The sequence below is a fragment of the Pyrus communis genome, chromosome 14 (genome assembly GCF_963583255.1).
Source record: "Pyrus communis chromosome 14, drPyrComm1.1, whole genome shotgun sequence".
NCBI lineage: Eukaryota > Viridiplantae > Streptophyta > Magnoliopsida > Rosales > Rosaceae > Pyrus > Pyrus communis.
The window spans coordinates 5,183,123-5,205,924 of NC_084816.1; the positions used below are offsets into that span (position 1 = coordinate 5,183,123).

Consider the following 22,802-nt stretch of genomic DNA (forward strand, 5'->3'; position numbering starts at 1 on the left):
AACGTAGATTTCGAGCTTTAAATTCGGAGGTTTCTTTTGTTTCTTAATTTACGTTGTTCCAATGTTTTAATTTTTGTTTTGGATTATAATTTTGTGTAAATGAGTGGGATGTTATCTTTGAAATAATTGTAATTAGTCATGTAAATTTTTTGCACGACCCGGCAACCCAACTTGTAACAATACAACAATAACAGGTTTTAGATCAACTTGTTAATGAATCGGATTGTTATTGTGTCACCCATTAATGAGTTGGGTTGTTCTTGGATCACTCCGTTGATAACCCGATAAAATATCGTTTGCCAGATCCAAACTTAGCATGACAACTTTTGTATGACCCATTAACTCGATCGAAACGACACGACTTATTAACGAATCAGGTCATTATTGGGTAACCTGTATAAAACACATTAAGATAATAGAGTTGACACGACATAACTTATTAAGATAACATATATGACACGATAAACACAACTCGTTTGCTAGGCCTAATTATGCTACGGGGAATGTTAGCCTGATAATGCAAATTGCAGATTAATCAATGGTTGTTAGACGTCCACGCGAGTGGAAACCACTACTTAGCAATTTATTTCATGTTAAAAATGTGAAGTCCAATTAATTTTTGGTAACAGGCAATTGCAAATCAATTAATGTTGTGCATTTTCTGTTGTTTTATTTCACCCGACTCTACGAGGGTAGTTTTATCAATGACATTCTTAATTTTGATTCATTTCACCTTAGTCACATGAGATCAAGGTGAAAGCACTTTTCTATAGTTAAAAAGCACTTTTGAACAAAAAACCGTTTTTTTTTCCAAAAGCATTCATTTACAAGTCTCAAGTTGATTGGCTGACATTTGATTAATTTTGAGCTAGGGTTCTGCTCACATTTTTCCAGTGTTTCAAAAAACATGCCCCGAGGCACGCCTAGGCAGGCTTTGGAGGCCAAGCAGGAGTGATAACGCTTCTGCCCAGCGGGAGTAAGCCAAAACTTGCCTAGATGTGATCGAAGAGCGTCTGAAAGCGGTTTATTGGGCGTTCCCAGATCCATCAGTAACTCCTCATAGTAGTCTTATATCAACTGCATACAAATGCATTTTGACAAGGCAAGTACAAAGACATGCGTCGGAGCCAGTTCTTTGTTATCTTCCAAAATCCTTAGGGCAAGCTACAAGTTCCGAAAATTTACTCAAAAAGTGTTTTTCCTTTCTGCAATGTGTATCTGAAAATTTCATTACGCGAACCGCCAATGTCTGGAACACCTTAACAAACTTAATTACACATCATATTGAGAAAACAAAGAAAACACTCTGATAACAAAAGCAATGAAGCAGAAGGATCGGCGAGCCCCGGACATTAGATGAAGAATATAAAAAGAGAACTGTGGGGAAACCTGAGAAAGATGATCAGGATGGTTGCCTCCAATCTTCACCAGCATAAAATGCATCGTCCCCAAGTTCTTCCTCAATTCGAAGTAACTGCAAGAAAATTTGGCCCATCAGTTTCGAATCATGTATTCATTTGTACACGGACATATGGTCGCATAAGAGAAATTGAGAAAATAAAAGCATGGAAGACCATAAAAAGAAAACTTGCTTTATTTATTACGGAAGCCCATCAGTTTCAAATCATGTATTCGTTTGTGTTATATGTAATGCAGACATAATTCTGTTGCACCAACACTTGTCCTTGGACGATTCCAATTGCAATCACTTGACTCTATAACATAAGCTATGAAAAAGGGAACTCCGCATGGGGATGGAATATCAAATATGGAACTGCAAAGAAGCAGTACTTTCCATGCAGAATTGCGCCATAATATCCGATACCAAGAACTTGTTAAGCAGCTGGTAACACAAGAACAGTGGACATGGTAACGGAGTATAAAAGTTTACCTGGTTATACTTGGCCAGCCGTTCGCCTCTGCAAGGAGCACCAGCTTTGATCTGACCAGTTGAGAGACCAACAGCTAAGTCGGCAATGAAGGAATCTTCAGTTTCACCACATCTATGAGACATGACCACTCCCCAGTGGGCATCCTTCGCCAGCTTCATCACTTCAATGGCCTCGGTCACTGTTCCAATCTGGTTTATCTGATTTTGAATTGTAAAATTATCAGTTGCCTCTATCTTATCTCTCATCCAAAAAAAAAAAGAAGCATAACAGTAATATAGTATTCAAAGTATCTCAAAACCGTAGAACAAAAACAGACTAAACAACTAAATTAAAAACATCACATATCATCCAAATATAGCTAAATACCTTTACGAGTAGAGCATTGCAGGTGGACTCCTCTATAGCTCTCTTAATACGCTTTAGACTTGACGTTATCAAGTCATCTCCAACTACCTGAAAAACCATACAGCCTTTAAGTTAAGACATCTCACCATATCTCAGGTCTTCTAAAGGAGAAAACCTTGAGGCATCCGATAAAAGACTAACTAATTTATACAGGCAGGATTCTAAATTGCTCAGCAACCACCAACTGAATTATTCTTATAAGTTACTGACAGACAAGGTCAGATATTTACGATAATATCTAATAGAATTTGCAGTGTACTACGGCCTTAAACATTCACAAGGATGTTAAACAAAAACAGTTGAAGGCCCATATCTATCTAGTTACTTGCTACATAGTTTTCCGTATACTATGGAGGGACAAAACAAAAACTATCAATCCCTTTTCTGGTCAAGGCTAATTCGGCAAAGAATGAAAGCACCACCAACAAAAGAAAAGTAAACACACCTGACAAATTCCAAGACTAGAAAAGCGTTTAGTGTGTTCCCAGTCCTCTTTATCAAACGGATCTTCAATTGACACAATTGGGTACTCTGACATCCCAAACACAGGGAAGGAAGGCAGAAAAGGTAAGTCACAGTGCAAAAGTGCAAATCAAATACATTGAGAAACAGAAAAGGAGAGACTCATGTACCACTACAAAGTTCTTTATACATCTCGATCATATCATCAGCCGACTTGAAATTTTGTCCCTTATCCACTGATTTGTAATCCAGGTCATACTTTGTACCTGTATCATGGGGAAAATCGAAAGGAAAATATTGTCATTAAGGTATACATGAATTCATGTTCTATTTCTAAAAAGAAGATAAATTTTAATCATTACTACATGATAATTTAGCCTTGGATTTCCATCAAAATAACGTAAAATGCAATTATTTTCCCAAACTGCCATGTTACAGATACAACCAATTCTCAAGAAAGATCCATCACCTATGCAAAAGTCAGTAGCAGCAAAATCAAGTGCTAGTTTGATTTGCTCATTATAACCTGTTCTACTGATCGCCTCTTTTACAAGATCCAAGACTTCTCTAACGCTGCCAAGAGATATAGAAAATAATTAAAATAATTGGCACATCATCTAATTAGTTCAGAGGTTTCTCATAAGGCACAAAGTAACAACCATAGTAAACAGTTCAGAAAAACCTAAAACAATGTGTTTATGCATTTTAGGAGCATCTAAGATGATTGTTCTCTTCCAAAGACTTCTTTCAGGGGGATTAATGAGGCAAAGAACTTAAAGAACACTACACATCACACAATAAATACTTGCCTCGAGATGTTGGGAGCAAAACCACCATCTTCACCAACATTACATCCATGTGCGCCATATTTTTCTGTAATAACAGCCTGCTCTTTTTGTGAACAATAATAGCTATCAATAAAAATGAGAGACAAAACTATCAAAACAAAATGGGACATAATGGCATCGCCTTGTTCACATGTACATAGAAAAGTCCTTTTCCAATTTCTTACGCACATGTGATGCTGAGCTATTGACTTTATTATTTAAGCCAAATAAATTACATGCATAATCATAGATTGGCCACTTAAGAGCAGCTATGAAGAGCCACAAGGATTAGCATAATGGCATGAGAAAGCTGAAATCAGTCCATACTCTGATATTTAAGATTTGGAAAGGCACAAGTCACTTAATATTTAGATGAATTTTCCTTTTCAGAGCTAATTTTCATTGTCATTAATCGAGCTGAATATTTGTTGAAAAGTTTGGCACTAAATAAAGCTTTAATTGAAACAATTTTTTGTAAAGAAATTTTTCATCCTAAGATGTGATCTTGATAGGTTATCAAACGTGGTCAAAGACTTTGGTGACAAAAGAACACATGGTCAAATGAATACTTATTAAAATGCAAAGTGAAAAAAGTTGCATTCAGGTCCATTGCAGTTTAATACACAAAATGGGCTATATTCTTTACCACATAAAATAAGGTGATTGCTTGTACGAATGAGCAACTCATCAGGTCTCGTAAAATGGAAAAATATTTTTTTCACATCAGTAAAGGCAATACACAGAATGTAATCTCCAAAGTCAACAGTTGAGATGAAAAGTACCTTCAGGTGATGATAGGTTTCAGATCCCATTTGCAATGCCTCCTCAAACTTGCTAGCTCCAATTGGGAGAATCATAATTTCCTAAAAAATTCAAGTCAAGTTTAATTAGAAGGACATGCCACACAAAAGTTTGAAGCGTCCATGCCAAAAAAAATTGTATTGAAATCTATAAAGCAACTTCAGCAGGCATATAAACAATGTTATAGGAGGAACCAAGGAGAGCATTAAGCAGTCGTTACTGACACACTCAAATTCATGTAGAAGTGTTTGACCAGTGAGCTCCACTGTAGTTTCCCACAAGCCAATTTCAAATATTTAAAATTTTAACTTCATTTTAAGGTAAAATGCCGTACTTTCATGATGTCAATATGTACCCACATTAATAAATGGTCTAAATATTGAAACCCCTCTCCCTACATACATTAAAACGAAAATAAAAGATTTGGTAAGTACATATCTATAGACTCAAGCTTACCAGAGCATACCTGAATGGCCAGATTATTCCCAGCATGCTTTCCTCCACTAATAACAGTAAAAGCAGGGACAGGCAGGGTCAGGTGGCCTTTTCCAGAAAGGTCGGCAATATATTTGTACAGTGGAACCTGATATTAATCTTGACTCAGACATTTTCGAGAAAAAAGTATACAAATTTTAGCAATACCAATACTTAGTAAGCAGTAAAAGAGAAACAGTCATGCCTCCTTTTGAGCAGCTCCAGCTTTGCAAGCAGCGATTGACACAGCCAATATGGCATTTACTCCTAGTTCACTCTGAAAGTATATTTGAGAATAATCATTAATCCAGAATCATAAATAAAAAGTAATATTACAAATGCTTAATAGAGGTATCCTTCGCAGTTAAATTTACGCAGACAATATAAATTATGACCGATGTCTATTATTTATAATTTTTTATAGCCAGACAAGGAGAATCATAGCATGAAAGCACCAATATATAGTAGTAACAAATTCTCAAACAGATCATTTACATCAAGCTGCATTGAAAAACGAACAATGTTACCTTCTTTTCTGTTTTATCGAGGTCTATCATTGCCTGATCAATCTGCGACTGAAGCGTAGGATCCATGCCTACCAATGCTTCAGATATTTTCTCATTGACATTCTTAACAGCTTTAGTCACACTATTTCCAAGATATAATCCCTTGTCCCCATCTCGCAGTTCAACAGCCTCGTACCTGGTTTCAACAAACACCTCCTTGATAATTAATCTCAGAATTTATAATTTTGAACGTGATCGAGCTCAAATAGAATTGTTTACAAGAGGCATAATACACAGTTACTCAATAGCAATGCTCTTGACAAATGCAATAACAAATCAATTTCTGAATCATAAAAAGCATTTCCACACGCAAAGAAGAAAAATGCAATTCAATATGAAACAAAAGGTCTATACAAATACAATTATCGGCAGCCAAACAACAGAGAGAGAGAGAGAGAGAGAGCTTACATTCCGGAAACATCAGAGCTAGGAGCTGAAGCACGAAACGTTCCTTTGTTAGTGTGGAGGTCGACTTCAACGGTTGGAATTCCTCTGCTATCGAGGATCTGCCGAGCTTTGACCTTTGTTATCACTGAAGGAACCGCTTTCTTCATATGATTCGACTGTGTAATTCAGTTCAAAAACAATATACAACAAAATCATTTCACAGCTCAAACAAAACTAATCAAGAAACTACAATTTCCTTCTCTTTCCAGAAACTTTCCTGCACTTTCATTTTCCGAGTAACCAAACAGAATCACAGACGAGAGAGAGAGAGAGCAGAGATTTACAATGAAGAGGACGGGATCAGAGGCCTTAGCCCTAACGGCGGCATTGACGGCGTCTTCGATTTTCCGAGAGATCATGTGGTTATCCAAGTAATCTTGCACCGACATTTCTTCTTCTTATTGATTTCGGTCGCTGACCAAAACACCGGCGGTTTTCAGATTCGAGCTCGGCGGAGAGAGGCGGAGCGATCCCTAATCGATTCAGAGCTTCACGCACAGTGAGAACAACGACTGAGAGATGCTCGTGACTGGGGCCGAATATTCTTTTTAAATTTTTGAGTGCGTTGTGTTCCGGTTTAGGGTTTAGGTCCGAAGGCGGAGGCTTCTCCAAGCTTTAGGTCACCGGCTCCTGGATGTCAGCCGCAGAGATGTAGCAAAACGCAGCGTTTCCGTGTGTTAGTTTCAAGTGGCTTCTGGTTCTCTCATGCTTTATTACAGCAATTTTAATTGGGTTTGATTTGATGCTAAATTTTAATAATTATTGTGGTAATGATTTTAGTTATGGTCCCTTTTTTTACTTCCTTGATGCAGGTTGGTTTGGTTTAATCTTGTCCGTTATTTTTGTTTAATTTATTTGGTTATGCAAAAAAAATATATTAAAAATTGTATAAAAAGAAAAATGTGGAGTAAAAAATAATAACAAGGCGACATGTGGATTTTTAGATAAAAAAGATAAAATTACCCTTGAGGCACACTAGATTTCCTACGCGCGAGTAGTGATCCGTTAATCAAGTCAAAAGTATCCAAAATAGATAACAAATTCAAAGTTATTTCATCCATTCTCTTCCTATATTTTCCACAAGGTAATTATTTCATAACCTTCAAAACATTCCATATAAATTGAGTTAATTGGCTAATTAATGAATTTATTCATAATTAATCCATTAATTACCAATTAAATCACTAATTTCACACAAAAATACCCCAAAGGGCCGTCCACCTTTTCTCAAAAGGGAGACCGGCCATGCTCTATATATTGAACCTCATTTTCTCTAAAAAGACAGGTCCACACTCTGGCAAAACTCCAAAAACTCTCTAAATTCTAACTTTGGCATCAGAGGTTCTTCGGGCAAAGCCCTCCCATTCATCGTGGGCGCATGAGGCTCTTGACCTTGACCATAAGGTGTTAATTGTTTTGCAGGTACAATTTTGTCAAAAAAGAAGGAGGCATAAATTTGCATCCACAAAAAATGCTGTGATTTATCATAAGGAAAACTAATGAAAATGACTTGAAAACTTTAAGTTTTAACAATAAGGACAAAATAAAGGGTAAAGTGAATAGTACCAACATCGACTTTTTAGTGTAAAAATATGGTTTTTTGTTAAAGTAAATAGTATCGGGAGCTTTCGTTAAAGTTCCCTTTATTATATCATTTACTTTTTATTTGTATGAATTTATCCTTATACTTTTGACATCATTTATTCGATTTTGTGGGTAAAAAAAATAAAGGATAATGTTGTTCACATACTCATCTTACCTCTCACACATCCTTGATATTTTTTTACCATTGATCTTCAATTCATTTGATTGGACGACTGAAAATTAAAAGCGGTGTGTGAGAGGCAAAAATGAATGTGTAGATAGCCTTCTAGCTCCTCCTTGAAAGCTTTGCAATTAATAATAAGTAATCCAATCTACCCCACGCTCTTTAGTTCATCTCGACAGAGGGACTTGAGTGACTCGTCATAATCAAAAAGCAGGAGAGGGGCAAAGAAGCTCAATCGATTATTATAGACGAACAAGGGCTAGGTACGCATTCGACAAGCAGACGAGGGACGAGTGGTGGGAGCCGACAAATAGTAATGCTGGTTCAGTGAAGTCAAGCATTACCCAAAACAAAATTGAGGTGATTGAGCAAACTGGTTTGGTACAAGCCACACTATTCCCTCATTTTCTTTAGGACATAAACATAAAAATATTTCCAAAAAAAATCTAGAATTTTTTTCCAACTGCAGCAAGAAAGAAAAAAAATTCTTGAGGTCGTCGCGAATGACTATTTGTAACAGAAAGCGCCAAGCCCTCTTTTGACGAAGAAGCACAGCCGTTGTGAGAATCCTCTGCTGTTGTAGTCCTTTCCTTGCCGCTAGAAAGCTCATTAGCGGAGGTGTAAAACAACCGTAGTAAAAGAGAGAAGAATAAAGACTAAACTTGACATAGATCCAATTTTGTGAGCCGTTATTGAGTTTTAGTCCATTTTATTTGGTCAAGTCCATCACTGATTGTCCACTTCATCATTTTTTATTATCTTTTTACTAAATTGTAATGAATAACATCCTTTATTTATAGGTTTATATTTTACTAAATTGTGATGAATAATTAATTTTGGGTTAATCTCAATTTAATACCTTTAAGTTTCTTGGTTCAACATTTGGTACATCAAGTTTTTTTCATCCCAGAGTGGTACCTGAAGTCAAAATTTTTGAACATTTTCATACATCTGTTAAGTAAGCCATTAACTGGTAACGTGGCATCCACGTAGACAATGATTGGACGTTATATGTCAATATGGGCCCACGTGGATATTAAAAAATAAAAAAAATTAAAAGAATTAAAAAATCTGGGTCCAAACTGTCGTCTTCATCCCAGAGGAAGAGTTCGACCTCCCCCCTTCCTTCCTCTACGTCCCACACACATCCATCTTCTCCGAAGTGCCCACCTTGTCACCTTTATTTTCTTAGGCCAACATCCCAATCACACCCATTTCTCCTCTCGACAATCCACTTCCAAACTCCCAAAACCGCCATTTTCACCCACACACCAAACCTAGAACCCACACAGAAATCAAACCTTTATTTTCACCCACCACACCCAAAATTTGCCTCTCCACTTCGCCAAAGACACCACTGCTGACCCAATATCGCAGCGCCCAATCGAAGAAGAAATTGAAATAGGTCCACCCTCACATCAAGATCTCCAGCAAAGCCATAAGAATCATGAACAACTTCATCAATGACATCTTCGAGAAGCTTGCCCAAGATTCGTTGAGGCTCGTGAGGTACAACAAGAAGCTGACGATCACTTGCTAAGAAATCTAAACTGCCGCGAGGATCATGCTTCCCAGTAAGCTCACCAAGCAAGCCGTTTTGGAAGGGACCAAAAGTCATGACTAAGTTTACTAGCTCTTGAAGGTTTAGGGTTTGTTGGTTACCAGACCCAATTCTCCCGCTCGAAGTGTTCGTCGACTACCGTTAACCCCTTGCTGTCTTTGCACACCACCCTCGCCGAGGAGATTCTAGGCAAGAGTTGCAATAACTTGATCTGGTGTTGGAGAGAAATGATAAGGTGTGTTTTGTGTAGGGACGGAAGAGGGAATTGAGGGTTGGGAGAGTTTTGGGACGGGGGAAGAGGAGGGGAGGAGCGAGAGAGACCATAGAGAGGAATTGAAGGTAGAGGGTTGGGAAAATAGATCATGGAATATGCGAAACAGTCTTAGGGTTTTAGTTTTTCTTAATTTTATAAATTTGTAACTTTTAACAATTAAGTTTTTTGAATTTTGAATTTCAATTTTTTAAAATTTTTTAATATCCACATAGGCCCATATTGACACGTGACACCCAGTCATTGTTCACATGAGTGCCACGTCACCAGTTAACGACTGACTTAACAACAACCTTAACGAATGCATGTCTCAAAATTTTGACTTCAAGTATCACTCTAAGATAAAAAAAAAAATTGATGTACCAAATATTGAATCAAGAAACTTGAGGACAACAAACTAAGATTAACCCATTATCACATGTTAAATGTATTTTAATAATTTGTGGAATAGATATTTAATAGTTTATGGTATACACATATCATGCATAAAACAAATTATAAATAGAGTAGACATATGAAATCAAGAAATTTTACTAAATTTGATAAAATAGGAAAACTCCAATTTGAAAAAATTAAGCACAACGACGTTCTAGGATTTACAACCAACTGCACTTGTTATTTTAATTTTGGAAAGATACGAAAACTGGATCAATCAACAATTGTTATGTAGGGGGCTTTCTTACTAAAGTTTATATTGTTGCATCAATCAATATGATTTTCCACACATGATGAGTAGAACTAAAATATATCTTCCAAACTTCCTTATTATCTGGAAGGAAACTTTACAAACAAAGGTCTCGCTGAACAATTTTTTTTATGTAGGTTGGACTCGAAAAAATTATGGAAGAGAACCTTAAAACCCTAAAGCCAGTTTTGTTGGGGCTGGACGCCGTTGGGTTTGGCTGAACCTTGTTGGGTTGTGCCGAACCATAATTGGGTTGAGCCGAACCACGATTAGGTTGGGTCAAAGCTAGTTGGGTTAGACCAAGTTGGATTGGTATAGCCCTATTTTGTTGAATCGGCCCTGTTCAATTGTGGACAAACCCTGTTCGGTTATGTATCGACCCTGTTTGATTAATAGACAAGGTCTGTTTGGTTGTATACTTGTATATGATTGCCTTGGCTAGGACCAAGTTAGCCTCTTTCCATTTGCACAGACCCCATTTAGTTGTTGGGCTGACCTTGTTTGGTTCTTGGGCTAGCCCAATTCGATTATTGGACCGATCCTGTTTGATTGTTGAGCTGACCTTGTTCGATTGTGGACTGACCCCCGTTCAATTGTTAGACCGGGTTTGTTTGGCTGTATCCGATCGCCTCGACTAGGACCAGGTTAGCCTTTTTCCGTTTGCGCAGGCCTCGTTCAGTTGTTGGGCCAAACTCGTTCGATTGTTGGGCCAACCCTGTTTAATTGTTGGATCAACCTCATTCAATTGTGGACGGACCCCGTTTGATTGTTGGAACGACTCTGTTCGATTATTGGACCGACCCCGTTCGATTGTTAGATCGCATCTGCTTTGCTGTGTCTGATTGCCTAGGTTGGGACCAGGTTAGCCTCTTTCCGTTTGCACATGTTAGACTCTGTTCGGTTGTTGGACCAACCCTATTCGATTGTTAGACCGGCTTCTTTTGATTGTTGGACCGACCTCGTTTGATTGTGGATCAACCCTATTCGGTTGTTAGACCGATCCCTGTTCGATTATTAGACTGAGTTTGTTTAGCTCTTTCCATTTAAGAGGCCTTGTTCAATTGTTGGGCCAACTTTGTTCAATTGTTGGACCGATCCTATTCAATTGTGGACCGACCCCGTTCGATTGTTGAACTCACCCTGTTTGATTGTTGGACCAACCCCGTTTGATTGTTAGACCATGTCTGCTTCGCTGTGTCCGATCGCCTCGGCTAGGGACTAGGTATTTCTGTTGTTGTTGAACTCACCTTGTTTGGTTGTTGGATCGACACAGTTTGGTTGTTGGACCAGCCTCGTTCAATTGTTGGAACAACCCCGTTTGGCTGTTAGACTAACCTCATTAGGTTGTTAAACCAACCTCGTTGGGTTCGATTGTTGAACCGACCACATTCGATTATTGAACCGACCTCGTTCGACAGTTGGACCAACCCCATTCGATTGTTGGACCGACCCAGTTTGATTGTTAAACCAACCCTATTCAGTTAGACTGAATCCGATCGCCTTAACTAGGCCCACATTAAACTCTTTTCGTTTACATCGACCCCCCTTTCGATTATTGGACCGGCCCCGTTCAATTGTTAGACAAACCTCGTTCAATTGGACCAAGTTTGTTTAGCTATATTCGATTGCCTTAACTAGGGCCTCATCAAACTCTTTCTGTTTGCATCAGCCCTGTTTTGTTGTTGGACCAGCCGCGTTCAGTTGTTACACTTGCCTCGTTCAATTGGATCAGATTTGTCTGGCTGTATCCAATCACCTTAACTAGGCACACATTAAACTCTTTCCGTTTGCACTAGCCCTAGATCTATTTGGCTATATCCAATCGCCTCGACTATGACCAAGTCAGACTATTTGGCTATATCCAATCGCCTCGACTATATCCAAAGCAGACGAGCAGATATGAGGTCCTAACCTATCATTGCATGACTAAGTTTCCTGCCATCCCTAATCATGCACATCTAACAGATATAACCCTAAGCATGTTTCTAAGCAGTCAAAGCAGACATCAGTTAACAAGCGGGGTTTTCAGAGATCATACCATGGCGATTCTGATGAAGCTTCTGCACTCAGACCCACTAACTCCCACCCCATAAATTAATTACATACCATTTCGAAATTCCTAATACATTTTCTAAAGTTCGGGTCCAAGTGCAGAAGGGTCCACATTGCTTAATCCAGTTTGGTCCAAGAGTTCATTTCCATTTTTCTCTTACTGGAAACAAGCACATAAATTAAACTCAGAGTTAAAAAAAATTAAAAAAAAAAAAAAAAATCACCAGCAGATTCATACATTTACAGATGAGTTATTTACAGTGAAGGACAGTGAAAATTTATATGCATCCGAATATACCATGGACTTGCAAACACAAACATGGCACATGAGATGCAAACTTCACAGATTCAATTTATTCAAGAATTCAAGTTTGGGGTCCTTAGGGCTCTACAGATTGCACATTCAAAGACAAGACACAGATCAAACTTTACTCAGTGCAGGGATTCACGTTTTGTACCTTTCAAAAATGATGGATCTACGATTTCCAGTGTTCCATCGTCGCTTTTTTTTTTTACGGATCTCAGGTCCATGCAAAAGAAACAACACAAGCATTAGCATTTGAAGATTTTTCTTGTATGGCATATTTCAATCGGTGAACCTGAGAGCATGAATCGACAAGGGAGGGTGAGAAGTGTACCTCTGAGTGCGTCGGCACCAAGATCGGTGCTGCTACCCTTCTGGTGTTGCAGTAAATCCATGGTTGCGAGGTCTTATGGGGTTGATGATGGAATATTAAGGTTTGGTTTGCAGAGACGGAGGTTAGGGTTTGAGAAAATGTGGAGAGAGGAGCTGCGGTTTTGGGGGTTTGCTTGGAAGAAATGAGAGAGAAATGAGGGAGGTGAGGACTCTAGAGAGAGGGAGAGCTCTCAAACGGCTAGAATTTGAAAATTTGGAGAAATGAGCTGCTAAATGCGTTTATATAGCTTTGTTCGACTTCAAATCCAAATAGCATGCCGTTTATCCATCTTTCTTTGCCGTTTTGGTTTTATTTCTGTTTTGCGCCGAAGACAGGAATAGAAAGGCCACACGATCCGGATTTGGATCCAAGCATCTTCACATCTTAACTGTTTATCGTAATCGTGCGATCAGAAATCATTTTAAATTTTTTATTTAAAATTAAACACAAATAGTACTTAATGAAAACTAATCGTACATTGTAAAATTTACTGCCATGATATAAGCATCCCTAAAATTCTTACAAAGAGGATCCAGCGAGAATCCCCATCCCACACGTTCCCACAAAGAGAATTAAAATTGTTGGATTCTCAAACGGCATTTCACATTTGCATACCAAATTTCCAGATTTAGCAAACAGCAAGAAAGTAGTATAGAATTTATGTTGCACAAACAACGTCGTCATTACACAGCAACATAGTACAAACTACAAAGGAAGGAATACAGGATGCTCTCTGTACACGCAAGAGATAAAGAGTCCATGGTAACTACTCGGTCGTATAATCAGCACAAAATACTACCAAGTATTCGCGTATGAAGTTACAGATAATATACGCCATCTTATGCTACCACAAAGGCACTAGATGAACCTGTAAAATGGCGAATGGATCCCACTAAACTCTTTGAGGCACCAAAATGTCTAATTCTGTATACACCGGGAGTTGCAGACTGAGGAATTCTCCATTCTATGGTTGCCTGACTTCTGGTACTAAGTTTGGCGGGTCTTGACCACTTAAACCGCAGGCAGAAATCATCGTCGTCATAAGCTGGAACCCAAGTATCTTCTCCATGGAGAATTTCCACAAGGGCGAATGTACCTTCAGTCATAAGGTCATTCCGAGGGCAAGCAGACCAGAAGGTAACTGTCACCATGTCATGGCCTCTCTTGAAGGTGGAGTTTTGAGGAACATCGGAGCTGCAGTCCCCAAAACTAACACCACGAGGGGTTGCATCCATCACAACTGGTGTAAGTAAGCTTATTTGTTTATCAAGGAGATCTGGGGGTTGTGGACCTTCTGCAATGGATTTGCCACTGGTGAGAGCGGTAGCAAGCTTCTTGAACTCCTGAATGTAGGCACTGAGCGTGTGTGGCCCATACAGAGTGGAGGCACCCTGGGAAGCACAACAGGTTAAATAGTGAACATATATTACAGTATGACATTCCCAACACAAATACAGCAATTTATGAATTTTGATTCATAACGCTACAATAGAAGTTATAAAAAAACAAAGTTAACGAGAAAAAGGTGAAATCAAATTGTTTTTGGAATTCTGGTTACTAGAAAAACGTTTAGAGTATGAGTTCATTGCTCATTTTATTTAATCTATCCGTGATATTTTCTCAGTTACTCTTTTTAGAATGTATTAGCAATTCATCATTTCAAGAAAATAGGAACTGACCTCGTATCTCTGCACCTGATACTCTTCAAAGGTAGTGATATACTGTGAATATGTATTAGTCAATCCAGCTATAACAACGTGAACATTTTCGCCATTACCACCACTAGTCAGTACTGACTTCACAGCATCACGGAGGCGCCTACCGGCCATTGTTGTAAATTCTAAAACAAAACCATCAGAAACTTTAGGAGCCATATAAAAGGTTGACCAGTTGAAGGAAAGAGAGGAACTTTAGTTTGTCCAGAAGCAACTTTAACTTATGAACAAGGAAAGAATAAATGAACGAGGACAGTGAATGCATAATGTGGTGCTTAGAAAATTACTGCAACAGCATTGTTTAGCCCCTCTACTATTTTCTGAAATATGGGGTATTCATAGGTTGGTTTTAATTATTAATGCAGAAAACTCAGACAACACATTAAAAAAATGAAGGTATTTAGGCATGAACCTCAGTTGAAAACGTTAAATACTAATTCCTAGTGTTTGTTTTATAAAAAGATGGACAAGATACTACCTCCAGGTACACTGAGAATGACAAGCTGTCCTACTCGGATGATCTGAATTGGAAGTATTGAAGGCTGCATAAACCAGGGAGAAAGAGTTATTTGAATACATTAAATCATTAATCTCTCACGGCAAATATCATCCAGAAGATATCTACCAAGCATAGTTTTGTAACTCATACAGAATACAACTCAAATGCGCCTATACATTAAAGATAATTTGGATTTATCTTGGCTACGCAGATGATCCAAACAGATAAAACAGGAACTGCCATTTCCTATCTCAAATATAACATGAATCAGATATGATCTTGCATAAGATACGGACCTCAACTATCTAATATAACAGGTGAACTACACAGCTACGGAGGGTTTTAAGAGGTTTTAATGATATACTATACGATCCAACCATTACGGAGTTTTCATATAATGCAACATCTTTGTCCAAAGAAGTATGTCCGCAGAAATTGCAACCTACCGCCCAGTCATATGGTTCCTTCATTTCACCAGTATCAAGCAAGATTGGCTTTGGACTCTGACATTCCACTTGTTCCTTGCCTGGCTTTTTAAGTACATTGCGCACCAACCTCCAGAATGGATTTCCCTGATATAACATAATAACCATGGAAGTTAGTTACTTTGAAATTATAATGGGAGAATAGAACATGCACTACATATGAAATATTGCATTTACATGTTACCTTATCATCGCCTTGTGTGAAATCAAAAGCCCCAGGTCCATCAGTGGTTCCAGCAGCAAATCCAAACCCCATTGCAGCAGGACATGTTTTTACCACCTCCGAACCTCCTCCCTTTTTGGGAAGCGTTACTTCAAGTTGGGAGAAGTCTACATAAGTATGACGATAGTCAACTTTCCCCTTCAACTTCTCAGATGCCTTGTTGAAAAGATCCACAGCTTTTTTGAGTTGCCTCTCACCAATTATACGTGTACTTTCAAATTCATCTGGGTAGCTGTAATGTCATGTACAAGATGCAATTTAGCATTCGCACAGGCGTCATAAACCATAACCATATGTACACATGTCGGTAACTAAAGATATATGTGCGCAGAGGAAGAAATACCCTGGTCCACGGCCATAGCACAACTCATTCTTCCCACCACAGGTACTGTGATTAAATTCACAAGGTAACCCAGTGTCTGTACAGAAAGCGCCTAGAACATTGGGGCTTACATCACCACAGTTCGATTGACAAAATGCAGAAACAAATTGAGGCTTGTCCGCCTGCCTTAGTGCACCCCTGACACGTCTTGCAACACTCAAGGTCCTGGTTGCTGGCTTACCAGGACGAGACTGAAAGGATGCAGCAAGCTCTAGTAATTCATGGTCTGAATCAGAAAGAAAAACAAATAAGCAATTTCTACTCCCTTTCTTATTGTTCTCATGACCAAAGTAATATGATGACTCAACACAATCTTACTTCCACACCTTTGGTAGCAAGTTTCACCATAGTTCTGAATGTACAGTGAAACCAAACATATGACATATAAATGCGTCAAAGTCTCCTTCAAACTATGTGAAATATGTTTATAACAAGCACAGATAAAAAATATTTAAGGTAGAAAGTTGAAAGGGAAGGGATCCTATTAACACGTCAAATGATATCTACGATTTTGAGAGCAACTCCTCTTGCATACTTGGTTTGTTTTGAAAAATCTTCTTATAACACAATTTCAGTTCATTGGTTCTCCTCAATTATAAAGTTTGTTTTGAAAAATCTTCTTATGACACAATTTCAGTTCATTGGTTCTCCTCAATTATAAAGGGAAACATCCACACGCAACTGGACAAGTCAACCATGCTCAGTTTTCAGTACCATGTGCATCGTATATGTATAACCAAACATCAGCATGTAAAACAGTTAGCTTAAAAATCACGCACGAGAAAATCAATATTAAAATCCCAAACAAATATCATGACACATTAAAGAGGGTGTTGGCATGTATAGTTCAATTCGGCTATTTCAGAATAACCAAAAACCCATTTTATGTTAATATGAGGTAATTAAATGCAACTGAGGAATAACTCACGATTGTCATGACGGTCATAAAATAAGTTCGAGACTCTTCGAGGGATTCCATCGGCAGCAAATTCATGAGAGTATGCACTTTTAGCACCATTCTCTTCAAACCAGTCTTCCATAAATCGTGCAGCAGCACCCTTGTTATCCCCACTAATCAATGAGTTACTACGGCTCATGGAAGTTCCATGAGTCGCAAACCAATTAAAGCTGCCCACTGGACCCCATTGATCATCAACAAACTTTAGAAGAGTCATATCTTTATCGACATCATACTTGTATTTACTGCGCTCTGCTTCAGGGTTACTGAGATAAGCACTGGGACTGCGATTTACACCAGCGTCCAAAATTTCCCCTGTAAGGAACCAAAACCTACATTAGAATTCAGTCACTAGTATTTAAAAAGAACCAGAAAAAATGACCAGGACTCTCCAACTTACCCTTATTAACAAAAATTGATCCCGGCGCGAGATTTTCATGAGCTTGAGTAATACTTTTTTCAATTCCATCAACAAGAACATCAAACGACTGACGCACGAATCCAAGAGATGTCACAATATACACCACATATTGGAGATAACCACCCGGGCCAGCGTGGGTGTGAATTCCACTAATAGCTACATTCTTTTCGGTGTATAAATCCCCATACCTGCCAAACAAAAACCCAGTACCATTTCCATCACATACCCGAAAAAGATGAATCGCCCTCGAAACAAACTGCATACACTTGATACCAATTAACAAATTGCAAAAGATTTTATGAGAGATTAGCAACATATCAAATAACATGAATTATAAAATTACCCATCAAATTAATTCTAACTATAAAATTTAATACTCTGAACAGCTGCAGCTCAGCTCCAAAATTAGTCATATAAATAGCTTACCTTGCTTTCAACCTCTCGACCACCTTCAATTTCACAAGTTGCGACGCCATGCAAGCATCGAGATTCACAAACGCCACCCGGTTCCCTTGCGGCTCCGCCACAATGAACGTCCGAGCCCGCAACCGGAAGTGGACTCCGGCAGCGACCTGCTCCGTGTTCGCGTACCCCATCATGTTGACATCGGCGGCCGGCCCCGTGATGTCGTAGCTCCCGAGACCGATCAAATACTCTGAACCGGAGACTGCTCCTCCGCTACTACACAGAAGGATCAAAATTACGAATTTAGCCCACAAACCTCTGTACTTTCCCGTAACCTTGGAATTAGCGATACCCAAAATCTCCATTGCTGCTCTCTCCTCAAAATAAGCGATTACAGCTCGATCATCTCCTTCCGTTGAAGAAAAACACAAAAATCAGCAACTTTTAGCGACGAAAATTTCAACGAAATTAAAGAATTGAAAACAAACCCAGTTCTATTTTTTACTGATGAAGCTCTCAGAGAGAGAGAGAGAGAGAGAGAGAGAGAGAGAGAGAGCTTGGGAGCAGACCTGCAGTTTTGTGAAGGAGTCAAAGAAAAAAGAAAGGTGCTGGTAGCGGGGAAGGGAAGACACGGATGCTTAAATATAGATTTTCAGCTTGGAGTTTTCAGCAACTTTTTATAATATTTTTTATTTGACGTTGCGGGAGCGTTCCTTTTGGGTGCATGGAATCTCCGTGCAACGGATCGTTGGATTGCTGTGGATCGTGTGAAGTATTTGACCGGATCGATTTTGATGGGCTTGGATCTCGGGTCTTCTCCGGGGCATGAGGGCTGTTGATTTTCTGATTCAAGTCTTTCAACTTTAACCACGTGGGTATATTTTAATGCAGATTTTCTCTCACGAGGAATAATTTTGTGCGCATGGGTTGTGCATGATCTAGGTTAAATGTAATGACGTTATAACAACATTAAGACTACAATTTGATGTCATAATGATATTGTAATAACGGGTCATGCGTATGACAGTGTCGTTACATTATCGTTGAATTGTTAGAGTATCATTATGATGTTATTGTGGCATGATAGATTATTGTTGTTGGAGTGTCCTTATGGCATCATTATATTGACGACCTGGCCATGGACCGTTCATGCACACACGACCCACTGCATAGGAGAGAAAATGTGTATTTTGATGAGTATTTCATCGATTTTCAACTTGAATTTGTACTCTATTGCCAATTTGATTCATAAGCTTTTATTTTGGTCAATTTCTTTTCTTAAATATTGCAAATGGTTAATTTTGCACTTCTATCCTCATATTTACGGTAAATCATTTACCATATTTCATCTAATTTTCCGTCAATAAAAGTCACAAGCATATCACCAAATGTTATTTTCTATTGTCTTTTCTTAATGTTATATGTTTTTTTTTTTTTTCCTTCTTGATATATGACATTTTTAATGAAGATTAAGTTATATGAAATGTGGAAAAAGACGATGTAGAGGTAAATGCATTTATAATAGTTTAGGAGAAAACTTAGTCCAAATAAAAGTTCCAAGGGGTATAGGGAGTACAAGTTCAAGAGAAAAATTGACAAAATACTCAATTTTAATATCGCAAAAATGAGTTTGGTTTTTACCTTTGAACGATTCTCTTTGAGCAGGTCACCTGATAAAAAGGGAGTGTCGATATAATATTGCTTATACATCGATAACATTGATAGATAATATGTCAATATCCACGTGTGGGAAAGAACATGGAAACTTCCATGTTTTGCTGGTGATAGTGATATATAGCTACGTACAAACTTTCTGTTTCATACGTGCATCATTCACCACGCCCACTAAGGCACGTCAAAAGCCAGTCCTCTTCATTTCAAACTTGTAAAATATAGAACTTGTAAAGCTAACCCTAGATTATGCCAAAAATGTACTAGCACGACGAATGATCGTTGAAATTCCCGTAGGGCCATCTCGAAGATAAAGGTATCACACTAGGACATAAACCCAGAATCAAGATCCTCTTTGGATCTCGCAGTCTGGAGTTTACAGACCGAGAAATTCTGGTCATTCATTTAAAATTCTACGGCTCCCATTAGCCTATTACACTGACACACCTCACAAAAATCAAGGGCTCGGTTCTCTCTCCCTCTCTTGAATGATTTTCTCGGTCCGTTAGCTCCAAACTGCGAGATTTGAAGAGAATCTGAATGCAAGTACTCTTAATACTTAATCAAGTCATTTTTCATTGCTTGCTGTAAAAGCCACATAATATAGTGTAACCGTGTAAACCATTTTGGCAAAACACGCACCAGTAAATAATAATCTTGGTTGATTCTCTTAAGGAATTGAAAGTAGTCACATAAATCTGTTTGCATGATTCTGTATAAAGGGTTGTTGTGTCACTTGTGTTGTATTAGGGTAAAAAAGATTATTCAAGTGACTTGACGATCATATCATCCACATAAACTTTGACTTTTTTATGTATATACTTTTTATTTTGACAGAAAATAAAATAATCACACTGAATTCATTTAAACTACGTGAAAGGGTAATCGAACTTTTGGGAGCATTGTGCTCTAGTCAATTTGGCTAAAGCCAGGCATGCGTATTTAGCTAATTGATAGATAATAGGGAAATTATGAAGTTATCGATGGCGCGGTAGGATTCAATTACCTATTATTATGGCTAGCTCATTATGTAACTTAGCTGAATTCATTCTCTCACCCCTTATGAACATGACTTGTTTCATGTTCTTTGAGGCTGAATATCAACATCTTCGTTATCATTTAATTGTTCAAGATCAGCTTGTTGTTCATTGTACCGTGTTGGCTCATCATTGTCAATTTTAAATTTGAGGTTTGTAATGACATTCAAAGGCATTGCAGGAAGCAACAATATGTCTCTATATGCATTTGATCTCAAGTTACGTACGCATTTGAATTTAGGATATTGAAAACGATGGGTTTTTTTATTTTTTATTTTTTTATATATATACAGAAAACTCAAAACATTAGGGTTTTCTACAGAAAAGTCGAAAGGACCATCACCATATGGGTTCACAGATCACAGCACATCTTTTAGTTGGAAATTCAACCTTAATTCTACAACAAAATCAAACTTTTATTCGTATAACCAAAATCCGTTCTCATTGTTCTTGCTTCGGCTCCCCACGATTCCTCAGGAAGACATTGGATAGAGCAGATTCACCAACAAAAGATGCTACCAAAAGAGACAAAGCCTGCAACACGAAACAAATTCAAGAGACGATCAACAGATGACTTGAAACTTAAGAACTAATAGACACACAGATTGTATATGCACGCAGTTCAGCTAAGGACAGTCAATAGAGGATTAGAGTTGAATGTTTCAAGATGGAAATGTTGTGCTTTGGCCGGTCAGTGCAAAACCAAATTTAGATTATCTCACCAAACTACAAACCCACAATTGAACAGTTTAAAATACAAGAAATTTGGACACCAAGAGAATTATGAGGTTCAGCAAAAATCCTGCCTACGTTCTCGGCGCGATATTACTCTTCACTATGAGAATACCTAGTACAAGATACAGTTTGAGTTAAATCGACATAACCCAAACCCCAATCCCTTGTACACTCATAGAATTTTCCCCAGAGCCTCACTCTACCCCAAGAGTTTCTCACTCTCACTCTCTGTTTTCTATCCTTTGTGTTCTCCTCCGGATGCTCACTCAATGCATAACTATTCCCTTACTTATAGTCATGAACTGACAATTATGCCAACAACCAAGACCAAGAAAATCTTAAGCTCAAACGGCAACACCCTTTCCTATACCTAGCCTATAGAGTACAACTTTTTCTCCATTTGCCATTTAATGCATAGAAAATAAAACATGCACAATTGCGTGCAAGCCAACACAAAGTCAAGACTTGCTTGCTTCCAACTTTGCTTGTGGCAGTCACCATGTCTTCTCTTGAAACAAGACTTCCATGCCACAACCGAAAGCCAAACACAAAGTGGCTGCTGCCATTTCCCTGTAGCACTCAGAAAGTTACACTATCAAAATTGTTGCCAACTCATAAGTATATGAGCCAAACACAACAGGAAAACCATTCATTCAACAATATATGAAGCTAAAAAGAGTTTATTAGAAGACGTGATTGAACCTAAGTGATTGAACCGACATTTTAAAACCAATAATTGCTTTAGTAGAATGAACGATATGATAACTCACCTCCTTCGTACCAACATGCACAGTTTGATACTCAATATCTGTCAAAGGCACATTAGAAGATTTAAGAACATGCAGTAGAAAGATCCGAGATTTCGGCCTTACAACTAGATTGTCAGTTACTAAAAACACTGCAGGTCCCTTCAAAAATCCATGATCACTACTTCGATTCTGATTGAAATAGGGTTTCGGATTAACAACTGTGGGTTTATATGACTCCGGTGATGAACAATTAGAACGTAGAAGGGATCTATTATTAATCAACTTGTCATCCACATAGGAAAAAGAGATCTCCTCAGTTCCTAAAATACTGTCATCCAAGCAAAAACCAGGAACAAGTTTGGGATAGAGCAGCATTTCCTTGTGGTAAATTGAGTTCATGTACCGAACATCAAAATCATGGATAGATTTGTACAACCGACCAATGCAACCGTTCAAGGAGCCCTATTTCATGTTTTTTACTATAAACGCAAGCGGCAGAGTTAGGAAACTGAACAGTAAATCAACAAAATCTTCCCTTGCTTCTGCGTAACACACAGTCTTCTTTGATTTGCTGATGGCAAGCTTAACAGAAACCTTGCCTAGTTCATACCACTTCGTGTCACCAAATAAAATT

The 22,802-nt window shown here is 38.3% G+C and overlaps 2 protein-coding genes across 4 annotated transcripts; both read right to left on the reverse strand.

The window, feature by feature from the left end:
• Positions 1-830: 830 nt before the first annotated feature.
• Positions 831-6,577, reverse strand: LOC137715295 (cytosolic enolase 3-like). Its single transcript, XM_068454570.1, has 13 exons — positions 6,159-6,577; positions 5,836-5,990; positions 5,389-5,563; positions 5,067-5,138; positions 4,854-4,970; positions 4,369-4,449; positions 3,569-3,645; positions 3,229-3,332; positions 2,930-3,025; positions 2,743-2,828; positions 2,259-2,345; positions 1,892-2,089; positions 831-1,474 (listed from the first exon to the last, which is right to left on the reverse strand). The coding sequence occupies exons 1-13, from the start codon at positions 6,261-6,263 to the stop codon at positions 1,403-1,405; spliced, it is 1,425 nt and encodes a 474-aa protein (XP_068310671.1). The 5' UTR covers positions 6,264-6,577; the 3' UTR covers positions 831-1,402.
• Positions 6,578-13,535: 6,958 nt separating this feature from the next.
• LOC137715455 (neutral ceramidase 1-like) lies at positions 13,536-18,624 on the reverse strand. 3 transcript variants are annotated; one of them, XM_068454794.1, is made up of 10 exons: positions 18,546-18,624; positions 17,998-18,382; positions 17,551-17,759; positions 17,121-17,465; positions 16,154-16,418; positions 15,772-16,042; positions 15,549-15,674; positions 15,082-15,145; positions 14,568-14,728; positions 13,536-14,279 (listed from the first exon to the last, which is right to left on the reverse strand). In XM_068454794.1, the coding sequence occupies exons 2-10, from the start codon at positions 18,339-18,341 to the stop codon at positions 13,728-13,730; spliced, it is 2,337 nt and encodes a 778-aa protein (XP_068310895.1). In that variant the 5' UTR covers positions 18,342-18,382; positions 18,546-18,624; the 3' UTR covers positions 13,536-13,727. The 3 variants fall into 3 exon arrangements, with proteins under 3 accessions (XP_068310895.1, XP_068310894.1, XP_068310892.1); XM_068454793.1 differs by having other exon boundaries at positions 17,998-18,385; positions 18,546-18,617; XM_068454791.1 differs by lacking the exon at positions 18,546-18,624 and having other exon boundaries at positions 17,998-18,475.
• Between the last annotated feature and the right edge of the window lie 4,178 nt (positions 18,625-22,802).

Bases quoted from the DNA above. Each gene is read 5' to 3' on its own strand.
- LOC137715295 (XM_068454570.1), bottom strand. From the start codon at position 6,263: ATGTCGGTGCAAGATTACTTGGATAACCACATGATCTCTCGGAAAATC. The intron at 5,564-5,835 runs GTAAGCTCTCTC...TGTTGAAACCAG, and splicing joins AGCTCTGATGTTTCCGGAAT to GTACGAGGCTGTTGAACTGC. The intron at 4,971-5,066 runs GCATGACTGTTT...GATTAATATCAG, and splicing joins CTGGAGCTGCTCAAAAGGAG to GTTCCACTGTACAAATATAT.
- LOC137715455 (XM_068454794.1), bottom strand. From the start codon at position 18,341: ATGGAGATTTTGGGTATCGCTAATTCCAAGGTTACGGGAAAGTACAGA. The intron at 16,419-17,120 runs GTGAGTTATTCC...TTTCTGATTCAG, and splicing joins TTATGACCGTCATGACAATC to ACCATGAATTACTAGAGCTT. The intron at 16,043-16,153 runs GTATTTCTTCCT...ATGACATTACAG, and splicing joins TGCTATGGCCGTGGACCAGG to CTACCCAGATGAATTTGAAA.